This window comes from Glandiceps talaboti, chromosome 21 (assembly GCF_964340395.1).
Source record: "Glandiceps talaboti chromosome 21, keGlaTala1.1, whole genome shotgun sequence".
Classification (NCBI taxonomy): Eukaryota; Metazoa; Hemichordata; class Enteropneusta; family Spengelidae; genus Glandiceps; species Glandiceps talaboti.
This window is the reverse complement of record NC_135569.1, coordinates 6,129,040-6,141,539: the sequence shown is the minus strand read 5'-3', so window position 1 is coordinate 6,141,539 and position 12,500 is coordinate 6,129,040. Positions and strand designations below refer to the sequence as shown.

General features: G+C 38.2%; 2 protein-coding genes across 2 annotated transcripts in view; one reads left to right on the top strand and one right to left on the bottom strand.

Moving 5' to 3' along the window:
• Positions 1–3,566: 3,566 nt before the first annotated feature.
• On the bottom strand, positions 3,567–3,914 carry LOC144451767 (arylalkylamine N-acetyltransferase 1-like). The gene has a single exon (XM_078142670.1). The coding sequence runs from the start codon at positions 3,912–3,914 to the stop codon at positions 3,567–3,569; it is 348 nt and encodes a 115-aa protein (XP_077998796.1).
• Positions 3,915–9,045: 5,131 nt separating this feature from the next.
• Positions 9,046–12,500, top strand: part of LOC144451444 (tumor necrosis factor receptor superfamily member 21-like) — a 9,797-nt gene continuing 6,342 nt past the window's right edge. Inside the window, exons 1-2 of the mRNA XM_078142283.1 lie at positions 9,046–9,414; positions 12,359–12,500. The exon at positions 12,359–12,500 is cut by the window's right edge and continues 19 nt beyond it. Coding sequence (XP_077998409.1) covers positions 9,091–9,414; positions 12,359–12,500 — 466 coding nt within the window. The 5' untranslated portion in view covers positions 9,046–9,090. The remainder of the gene's footprint in view (positions 9,415–12,358) is intronic.

Here is a 12,500-nt window from a genome sequence, read left to right as displayed (position 1 = left end):
TGTATGTACGTATGCATGCATGTATGTATGTATTTTCAAATGGCCTTGATTCGGAGAGAGGTCGGTGTCCTTCGGCGACCGACTGTCAATGGTACAGTGACTTCAGTCTATGATATAGTAGGTCGTCCAGCTTTCCCTTCCTTTTATTTGTACCTATACATAGTCACAATAGAGGTCATGGTAGCCTATAGCCAGAACTTAAACTCAGGACCATGTTGTAACAAAACAATTGATGTCGTCACACTTGTCCGCGTATGGACTACATTCATATAGTTGACACATGGAATACTATCAATGGTTTTGGACAATGGCATATGGTTAGTTTGTTAAAGTATAGCCATTGGACAAATCGAGCACATCCATTGTTTGTACATTTCAACAGAGCTGCATAGATTCAAGGTCTCAAATTAGGTTGCCAACGTTTCTTTGCAAACTATACTTGGTTTATATATATAAGTTTCTTACCTGTATTCAAGTGCCGAGTAAACTCCGTCAGAGACCTTAGAATAAACAGCTCTGCCGTTCTATGTCGGGTTACCTAGAATATTAACAGCTTGTTTGATATACAGTGCTATGACTAACACAACCTCATTTACCACATTATGCAAACTACCCGGGAGTACGTTGTACTCACCCATATACTTGCCATATCGTAAAATCTGGGTCGGGCTGCTGAGCTAAGCTTTTGGACTGGACTGTTCGATTGGGCCCGAGAAACGTGATAAATGAAACAAAATACATTTTTATCTTCCGTTGGGGGCTGATTATATTTTACGGATTTCTGTCTGTCTGTCTGTCTGTCTGTCTGTCTGTCTGTCTGTCTGTCTGTCTGTCTGTCTGTCTGTCTGTATGTCTGTCTGTCTGTCGGTTGGTTGGTTGGTCGGTCGGTCGATCTGACTGTCGGTCGGTCTGGCTGTCTGTATCTATGTGTATCTGTCTGTCTATTATTGGTCAAAACTATGGGTCACATTAGGGCATGTCCATTAACAGACAAACAGACAGACGGATGGACAGACGGACGAACGGACGGACGGAGGACGGACGGACGGACAGACAGACAGACAGACAGTCAGACAGACAGACAGACAGACAGACAGACAGACAGACAGACAGACAGACAGACAGACAGACAGACAGACAGACGGTCCACCCCTAGAGCCGAATCAACAGACCAGCCCAACGGGTTAGTCCTAGCGCCTACCCTAGTTCAGGGTACCCTATCTAATACTTTACCAAGACGCCATATGTGACAAACTATGGCCCTTGAATTAGTGTACGTATAAAATACATATTTCCAATATATAGTCAAACTTGTACCGAGTCGTCACAGTGTTTTAAACGTACTATACAGAAAGAGGCGTTTATTTCTTGTAAACTGATACTGTGACATTGAGCAGTTGTCTTGGAAACCAAACAATTATGAGTCACGGTGTCATACGTAACTTTATATCATCTCAAAACCACGTCATTGACTCAAATTCTGATGTATAAGCGGGTGATCATGAAAACCACATTGAAACCAAGAATTTTAATTTAAACACAACGTCCTGAAAAAATTGCTGGCAAGAAACTGTGGCGTAGCCGGGGGGGGGGGGGGGGGGTGGGGGGGGGGGTTCTTTTGCCGGCTTCCCCTCAGCTACATGCCTGACTTAATAACACCATTAATACGTGACAAAAAAGTCAGTTCACTGAAGATATTAATCGAGTCTAGTCTACCAATTGATTTTCAGACAATTGCCTGTAACTGATTTCATTTCGGGTAACCGGGACCAAAACAACTTTTATTTTTATTTGGCCTAATAGGAACATGGTGAAGCCTGCCTCTGTAGCCGTATCATATGGATGTGAGGGGATGTAGGGGTGTAAGTGGGTGACACATATGCACATTTAATTTCATCTCCTCTTTATTGCACTATCACAAAATACAGTGACATGACAGATTCACATTAGTTTTTACTAAAAGGCAGAACAACATAGTAGCTCTCCACGAAAACACAATATATAGAATTTATATCAGTGTGTGTGTGTTTGCTATACTATGCTTCCCATGTCATGCTGTAAGGTAATATAACGTTATTACATTGCTGTAGGGTAATATAACATTATTACATTGCTGTAGGGTAATATATCAATATTACATTGCTGTAGGGTAATATAACGTTATTACATTGCTGTAGGGTAATATAACGTTATTACATTGCTGTAGGGTAATATAACATTATTACATTGCTGTAGGGTAATATAGCATTATTACATTGCTGTAGGGTAATATAACATTATTACATTGCTGTAGGGTAATATATCAATATTACATTGCTGTAGGGTAATATAACGTTATTACATTGCTGTAGGGTAATATAACATTATTACATTGCTGTAGGGTAATATAACGTTATTACATTGCTGTAGGGTAATATAACATTATTACATTGCTGTAGGGTAATATAACATTATTACATTGCTGTAGGGTAATATAACATTATTACATTGCTGTAGGGTAATATATCAATATTACATTGCTGTAGGGTAATATAACATTATTACATTGCTGTAGGGTAATATAACATTATTACATTGCTGTAGGGTAATATAGCATTATTACATCTCGAAAATTGTTTCAACCAATTCCACACAACTGCAAATATGAATGTATTACGAAAGCTTTCGACGAGAACCTCTCGCCTTGTTCACTCACTACCACTATATGGCGTACCAGCAGATTGGAACTATCATAAATTATGATATTTGATTACCCTAGTACTACCACATATTCGATTCCTATCCTCGTTCTAAGCAAATAATTTTACTGCCAGCTACACGAGCTAGCTATTACTGGTCGAGAGCTCACCATTATACATTCATACACGTGTACTATAGCACTAGATTCAACACATATCGATTGATCACGTGTCAACAAATTCAACATTTTATATCATTGCGAATTGATGCATTGGGGTTTTCATCACGTGGTGTTACATGTTGTGCCCATGCGTTTGCTTCAAAGTGAATTCTTTCGTTGAATAGTACGAAAAATTCCAATGAACTGTTACGACTCCGGTACATACTAATCACAGACTCCATTTTAGTGTATGCCGTGTGGACTAGCTGAAAAAAAAAACTGTACAAAACTTTGACAAGGTTTATTTGGCACCACCATGAAAAGTATTGAATCACCTGTGGGTAAATATATTTCAGCAGCTGTAGACAATAATATGGTACAATTTTTCGATCCGCACCAAAAAATCAGAGACCCAATGTAATCCCGATTTCGACCTATTACAGTACTACTGATGGATAAAATATATCTGTATCAATGTCGAATTATTGGCAATTTAGCGAATATATTGTTAGTTGTCTAAGGGGAAAAATGACTCAATCGAACAATTTTACACGACGCCTCGACCGCTAAAAAATACTGTTTGACAGTACACAGTTTGCTATACATTGTTGATATTCAAACCACAAGTACGGACGACCAGCTAGTAGTCCACAGATATCGTATGCTTACCTGGACATTTCAGATGTTAGTAAAATTGATACTAGTTCAATGAGAAGCATTTACTATTTCACAATTTTAAAACAAATAATTTGGATGACAGGCATGCCGTTATGGCACCAAATACTCTTTCTCCTTTATACTCAAAATCACAAAACTTTATTTCACCAGCTTCCTCGAAGCCGAGGTTACTGTACAATTTTTGACTCCCTGGAGCTGAGGCTTGGGCAACTATAAACTTGCAACCTTTCTCTCTTGCGAGTTGTGTTCTGAGCTGGATCAACTTTGTGGCAATACCTCTACCCCGGTATGTCTTATCCACTCCTAATTTTGCAGAACTACACACCATAGCATCCGGGTTCTTTGTAAAATCTTCGTCTTCTTGTAGAAATTTGTCAAGCTCCCCGATAAATGCCATCACGGAGTTATAGTAAGGCAATGCCTCTGGTGGGGCCAGAACAGAACCTGCGACGTCCTCCTTAAAGAACTCTGCGACTGTGGCCAAAGAAGCCGTCGTTATGCCAACAAGCTTGTTATTAGTGTTGTCAATAGCAACCACAGAGACGCCATCTTTCGTTGCCGCGCGACAGACACTTTGGCTCGAAGCTAGCTCAGCTTCATACGGCTGCTTCAAACAGTTTGATATTGGCTCAGCGCCGACGAAAGCATCGGTTAACAGAACAGCGCCCCCTTCCGATCGAGCTTCGGTCAACGGTTTGTAAATGATATCGCCGTCCTTTAAAAGCTCGGTTTCTGTTGCCATGGTAACTACAGATGTCGGGATTCTGTAGAAGGGGAATGAAATAGAAAAATATCAAATTAACGATCGCTTCAACGCTTAAAATAAATTCAGAATAGTTATATATATATGTATATGTAACAATTGTTCACGGTTTTGACAATGACCATAGTGATTTCCAACTGATATTAATTTATGGAAGAAATATTTATATACAAACAGAATGAGGGTAATAACCCTTACGAGGAGACGGTAAATATCTCGCCGCTCTCGGTGTCACTCGCAGCCCTTGTCGCAGCTGGTGCTCGTATGCTACGGGTCACGGTAAATTTACATATCAGAGCGATTAACACATTTTCTTAAATATTTATTTCAACACATTTTTCCAACTTGAAGGTGTCATCTTTTCATGCAGATTTTTTTACGCTGGATGTAAAAATTATCTTGAAGTGTTTTTTTTTTAGAATTGTTATTTGGAAACGTTGTCTAGAAAACGTTGGAATTTCTGATCAGACGGAATCTCTTGAAAGTATCACAAACAAAATATATTGTAAGATTTTCCAGCTTTTAATTCTTAGTGGGTAAGTGGGGTGTTCACAAACACTGGATATCAGGAAGTAGCACTGCTATAGAAATTTGCATGTGCATTTGATTGCTAGCTAACAGCCCAGACGTGTTCATTGTTGCGAACACGGAGGAAACACATAAAAGTCTACAATAAATATTTAGTTTTTGAAGACTATGCAGTTGGTTGTGCCAGTGACCTTTGATCTGCTTCATTTCAACGCGAATATATTCATCACCTCCATCACAATTGAACTGCATGGGATTTGCAAAGTGTTTGTGTCTACCGCACCGCACTGTGAACGACATATATTGCATTACATACTTTGTTGGCATAGCAACCTCGAACTCTGACCTTGAACCCCAGATCACCAAAAATATTTGTAGTAATCGCAGTGATCAATTTTGGATTATTTTTAATGTGTATTTAGTATGTTTTCCGTCTACAGTAGCAACTGTCTTACTATACTCTCTGTTCTTGCATCACACACACACCATGGCGACAAGCGCTACTGCATTGTACACACACAACAAGGTACAACGCTTCAATCTTACGCGGCCTTTATAACCCAATACATTACTACGATAATACCGAACACCACTGGAATCTGTCCAGCATTACACACAACTCTATTCACCTTCAAAAGTCAAGTTAAATACCACATAAAAACATTATACATTCTTACCTTCCAAGCGACGATGTAGTATTAGTTACAATGTATACGTTGCTCCGTTCACTCCCTCAGCTGAAGCGCAAGTAAATTTGTCGGCAATGAAGTCTACATCAACAAATTGACTACGAGAGAGCCTTTCTGTGTTCTCGTTCTGTACACACTTCTTTTATGCAAAAAAACCTTTTAACTCGTCATTTACGACAAGCTTAAAAAGCGTTCAATATGCTCGTTTGTTCACTTCATCAAATACTATTATGCGCATGTGCAATCTAGCGCTTATAGAAAAAAACTCAATAGAAAGAACCACAGTCTATTGCTGTGATAATCCCAAACTTCGTACACCACAATCTGGCACTACGGGCCAAAGCGTTTATTCGTCCATCACGAATAATGAAGTAGTGAAGTCCCGGAGTGAAGTAGTGTTAATGGAGAATTATTTTCTGTGATTCGAATATGGTGCGATCCGGGGATGCGATGCTCAGGGACTCTCATGTCATATTCGTCGAGACTAGTTGAGGGCGCACTCACAGTACTCCAGATAGAGTAATATAATGAATAAATTCTTGCGTTGTCTTTAGATCTTTCCCTGCTATTGTCTGGGCGTTGTCCATGCTTTCACCAAGATGGAAAATTCTTTTCACTTTAATGTTGTCTGGCGACTATGGTGAAAATTTCGATACACGTATTCCTCGACACCGAAATAACATTTTCTTTTTAAAAAAGAAAAGAAAAGAGAGACATTTTTGTCATAAATGTCTCACTGGCGAGAACAGTGCTCTGTGCAATATAAGTAGCAGAGCGTGATAGACTTATTCTAAAGAACACGGATGTTACAAGTCGTTACTCGAAGTTTCACCCTTCCTTGGCGATCATCGGGCGACGTAAATGCCTGTGTAAAAATTGCGTAACAAGATGGCCGGAAAAAAAACTATTCTTTACGGAGGTTTTACTTATATGTAATATATATATATATATATATATATATATATATATATATATATATATATATATATATATATATATATATATATATAGCTGCTTCTCACTTAGTTATAAAGCCCTAGCTGTAATTTGGGTAATATTTTTACGATCTGCAACCAACGATATATTCACATGAAATTGTTAACATACCAATTGATTATTGTTGTGACATGTTAATTTTATCCCTAAGTAGTCCACTGAACGGTCGGGATTACATTGGGGGGGGGGGGTGCTGATTTTTGGGTACGGACCCAAAATGCTGAGACACATGGGGCAGCAGCGGACCATTCAACAATGAACCATTGAACGATAACGGCGAGAAAGCGTTTCATTTTTGGCGTTTCTCTGCAATTGAGCGAAAATTATGTGATGTGAAATCATATGAATCTCCAGAACCATTTATGAAAATCTATTTTTTATTTCCTGGAGTGGTTTCCCTTTAGCATATTCTCTCACTCGTGTTCATAGCATTCTCTGAATTCCCGCATCTAAAAGACAAACAAATTTGGCAAATATAATTTTTCTTGTTTATGCTAAGATGTGTATGAGACAAAAGTCACGTACAATCATATTACATGAAGAGACAGGTATATATTTCTATACGTGAGTTGAATGTCAGGTTTGCACATTTGAATGTAGCGTCGATCGGTACATTTGACATCGACTGCGCGTATGATACGATTACTTCTACTCCGCAAGCCTGGCAAACCGACCAGGTACATGTCACCAGAAAATAACATATTTATAGCGATGCAGCAGATGAATAATGAAATAAAACAACCTCAATGGACTATCTATGTTTCTTATAGACATACGTCAGGTTTTTGATCAGCAAACATTGCATCAATTGTTGCATAGCTACCGTCTTCTATTCACAAATTTAGCTAATTGGTCGTGCCATGTTACTTTGATTCTGCTGTAACGTTATTTGTGAAGCTTTCAATCAGTTTACACAAGCTTTATTGTGGAACCGATACAATTCAACCTACTTCAGTGTTTTCACAATATTGGGTAATTGACTACAGTAATAGAACGCTAACCTTTTTAATGCATTTTCTATGTTTTGAGTTTTCAACGCGTGATCTGTTTGTGTTTCACGTGGGGCAACTCTTAAACGGTTAAACGCTTCCGGTCGAATTTTTTTGACAATAATTTCAACAAGCTGATTTTTTTTAGAGAAAATTAAATGAAAAATACCCCCAAGAGAGTGAAAACCTAAATGACATATGTATTCACAGATAACCAACACTGCTCTGTAGTGTACTAGTAGAATACACGGTTATCTTTTGTCTTTATTTCATTCTACATATTGTTTTATCTTTGTATTTTATATGTGCATTTTTTTTACGAATGTACTGTACATAATCACAGGATTTAAAAAAAGAAAATAACATCATATATCCTAATATCTTTTCAATTTAAAATGTTCATGAATTAATTCTCATTGTGTGTAATATGTAATATTCAAATTCATCACTTGTTGCTTTGATACCATCCATATTTAGTTAATTAGAAAAAGTAGAATATATTTAATTTGATATAGTCGTAAAATCATATCACGCCCCTTACGGTAACAGTAGGACATTCTCACTCCACATCTTGCTCTGCAAAATAAACTTGCCGATAATTTGTAGTAAAGTTACAATATCTTTTCAGCATGTCCTTTTAGATAACTCTTTCTCTCTCTCTCTCTCTCTCTCTCTCTCTCTCTCTCTCTCTCTCTCTCTCTCTCTCTCTCTCTCTCTCTCTCTCTCTCTCTCTCTCTCTCTCTGTCTCTCTCTCTCCCTCTCTCTCGTCTCGTCTCTCTCTCTCCCTCTCTCGTCTCTGTCTCTCTCCCCTCCCCTCTCTCTGTCTCTCTCTCTCTGTCTCTCTCGCTCTCTGTCTCTCTGTCTCTCTCTGTCTCTCTGTCTCTCTCTCTCTCTCTGTCTCTCTCTCTCTCTGTCTCTCTCTCTCTCTCTCTCTCTCTCTTTCTCTCTCTCTCTCTCTCTCTCTCTCTCTCTCTCGTTCGTTTCCTAGTCTGTAATGTTTTGGATTCATATTTGCATTTATCCTTTATTTATATGTTACACAATCAAGACTGGGGTATCAGTGAGTGAAAGTTATTTACAATTCGAACAAAAAGAACCGTTATAGTTACTGTAATGAATTATTTACAATTCACTTTTCTTTTCTGCTTTCCTTTTAATCTTACAACCGTAATTGTGCCATCTCGGCGGATATAAGTTTGATCCCATCATACCACGAGAGGGCTCACTTCAAAGTATCATCTTCCTATGGGGATCGGCGACCGTGACATCGCACGCGTACGTACATCTATATAATTATAAACTGACAACGTGTGTAGTAACTCGTATTAGTGGTCTAATTTCGCAAATATTTTGGTGTACTGCGGCCATAGAAGGGGATGACAATTTCATGCCTTCTAAGAATCTGTCAAAACACTTTGCGTAAACAGTCACTTGCATCCGCAGATTACACACACGATGAACGACATGCTGACGTCACTTACACTTACAGGATATGTTTGGCCACAACAAGTCAGAGGTCAGATTGTGCTGAGTAAACTATTCTACGGAATAGACATAAAACGATTATATGTTACATATATAGTGTATACTCTAAGATTTACCGTTTCCATGTATACAGTAGCATGTCGATGTTATGTTCAAGCAGTTACTGCAGAAACAGCGCTAGCAGGTCTTCGGGTCAAAACGTGTACGAACTCGCCGCCAAGCAGTGGATTGGGAAATACCCGTCACGTGACCTGCACCCGTGACGTCAAGTCACTGACAGGGAACTTCCCCCATTCAACTCCAGCTCCTACTGCCTACGCACATTCGAATCGGAGAACCGATAGAGTAAGCAGCGAGTTATTTTGCGGGTTTTTCCAACATCATAGGATGAATATACGAAGACCTTTACCGACGGGTACTCTTGTTTTTGTGTTGATCGTGTCCATGGTGAGTAGTTATTCCTTCAGGTAATTCCCCTCCCGTTTCCAAGGAGTGTGATGCGCATGGGCGAACTAAGTTTACCCAAGCTCTTGAAACCGTACAAATGCCAAGAGATGTTCGGAGTCACGACGGACGTATTTCGCAATCAGACAGCTTCACGATTTATTTAAACCGAACTTTTTCGCAATACTTTGAGAGATGACCGAATGAAACTTTATCAAGTTAACATACCTGACATACCGGAATACAGATTGCTCTAGGCGGCTTACATTACAAGTAACAAACCTTCGTCAGCATTTTTTTTTATCTCTACATAGTTTATGGTCGATTGTGTGTCTAATTTTTTGTGCGTTCTTGCAAGATTTTTGAAGACTTTACATTGTTTTATTTTATTTGTCTTTTTTATTATATACTTTAAAAAATACATTTACTGGTAACGATTCCTAACACAACAATCCACTTACCATAGGGTGTAAAATACGACTTCGTCATTCCGTTCCATTCCAGTTCTGCCCAGTTAGAACACAGACACCTTTATACTAAATTCCTTCATTAAAATTACTGCCCGGACACTCACACATTTTTCAAATACGTTTAACCTAATTTATGTCTATAATATTACTTACGCCTTCCGGAAGTAAATGATCACGTGGTTAATTTGAAAAGAAATAAATCAAAATTAATGTACTTTAAGTTTAACAGAAAAAATATTACGCATTGATAGATGATTTTAAAGGGGTGCAAGCTGTAGTTTATACAAATTTGGGCGTAGTTGTTGCCGCATATTTAAAAGGTACTTGCAGTATTGTATTTATTGAAGCGCAGTTAAACTCCACTCCCAATTGACTGAACTCGAACCTAGTAACTAGATATAACCATAAATGGTACGATGACGTAATTTATCCTGCGTATCAAAAATGTTCAGGAAATCCATACTAGCATGCCAGAAGACAATCGCAATGTTATAGAAGACATGCATCAGCATGAACAATATAATGGAATGTGGTTTTGTTTAGGTATTTTCACCTGAGTACAAAAGCTTACAAACTCGGCTTGTGCCACTTTAAGCAAGAACAGTTACTGTACATGTAACGAAGACAACTCGAAAGCCAACTGTCTGTAGTAATGTTGTATATAAATGTGTGTTGTCACTTGATATACAGTAGTATGTAGTTTGAAATATAGTGATGACGTCATAACGTTGGGTGTTGATGTATCGTCGCCATTAACGACAACAAAAAGTAAACATATTGATTTATTTGTCTCTTTGCAAATTTGGCAGATTGCCAACTATTAAACCCACTCTCATTTGACGATTTTGTTGTTGAAGTGGTGCATGAGTCAATGGGCGGCAAAATCACGTGGGAACGACACACAGGTATAGAGTCACGTGTTGACAACAACTTAACTGTCATGTCAGGAGGTTTTCTTCAAAATACAAAGAAAGAATTCGGGTCGAAAGACCTTTTTTAGGACGAGAAAAGTACATATTAGTATAACACTGTTAATGGAGCGCAACCCAAATTTAGACTGGTATGTGGACTGTGACGACCTTGTGACCAAAATTGAGTATTTGTGATAGATTTTTTTGTTTACATAATTATTCCTATAAATCTCACTCGTCAGACGTAAATATGCCAAAATACGTCCTGTTGGGGAAATTTATTGGCGTGTACTAATAGATTATAATCCGATTTTTTGTTTTTAAGATTGTACAATGATATCATAATATGTGCGACTGTTGCCAAACCGCTGGCGTTGGCTAGATGCGGTGTTTGAGGCATGATATCCGCCAGGAGCGGCAAAGTTGTGACTCAGAACCCGGACTCCGAACCTATTAAAATAATGTAAACTTAAAATAATGCTATTTCAAATATATAAGTCATATGAGAACTCAAACAAGGCGTACAGTTTCAAATTTACGCATCAGTTTACAATCAGGATGTATATGTATAGAATAGTTGTGATAAATGTAGTATTTATTGAGTCTATTTGTTGCACTGACGTTTGGTATAGGTCGCATGACCCTGGCAGATATATATATATATACATAGTCTCAGACAATTATAGACATGAATTATTCTCATATATGTTGGTACATGATGGATGGATAATCTTTATGAAATATGTATAAATGATTAAAAATAGCAATGCGTGACGCCTGAATAAATTTTAACAATACAGAATTAATTCAATGTCAGCAACTTCATATAAAAGACAAGAATGTGCAAGTTTGGTGTTTTATTTGAAATGACGTGACACGACACGACACGACACGACTCGGCACGACACAACATAATAATGTTACATGACGGGACATGAAGGTCATGACACATTATGTACGATGGACTGAACATTCACGATAGACTGTAAGGGGCGTGATCAATACTTACATGTAGGAAAAAAATCTAGTTTCAGGGTGGGGGGGGGGTTGAACCATTTAATTCTCATCCGACAAAATCGATTTTACTTTCTGAAATTCAATGGAATCTGAAAGAGTTTTCACTATGGTAAATGCATGGCACTACAATATCTGTTGGGAATAAGGGTTTTGTATTCATAGCACTACATACTACTTACATATTACTGATTTGAAATTATAGTACATTATGAAAGAAAAATTAGTAGTGAAACATATATGTGTTGACTAATATCAATTTTATTGTATGAACAGGGCGTTACCTCAACGTAAGCCAATGATAATATTCATTCTCGCAAACCAGAGCTGTTATTTCTTCCGCGAACGTCGAAATAACGAGACGGTGCGTTTTGGACGGTGCCGTAAAAGAGGCTGTGGTTTGCGACGATGATAATATTGTACATTAACCTTGAATACACTCGGGTAGGAAGTTATACTCTCACCAGTCCCCTACCACGTACAATCTCCACATGACTAGATTCTAGGCTGTATTGTGCACCATGTTTATAACACCCTTTATGTTGTTCACAGGGCGAAATCACATTGTCTTCAGCCAAGTCTTGTGTTAATTGTAAAGACGACAAAAAGACATTCAAACGCAGAGATCCAGAAACCAATGTTGAAATCATATGTGACCTTTGCCCTCCCGGCTTTTTCATGAAAGAACCATGCA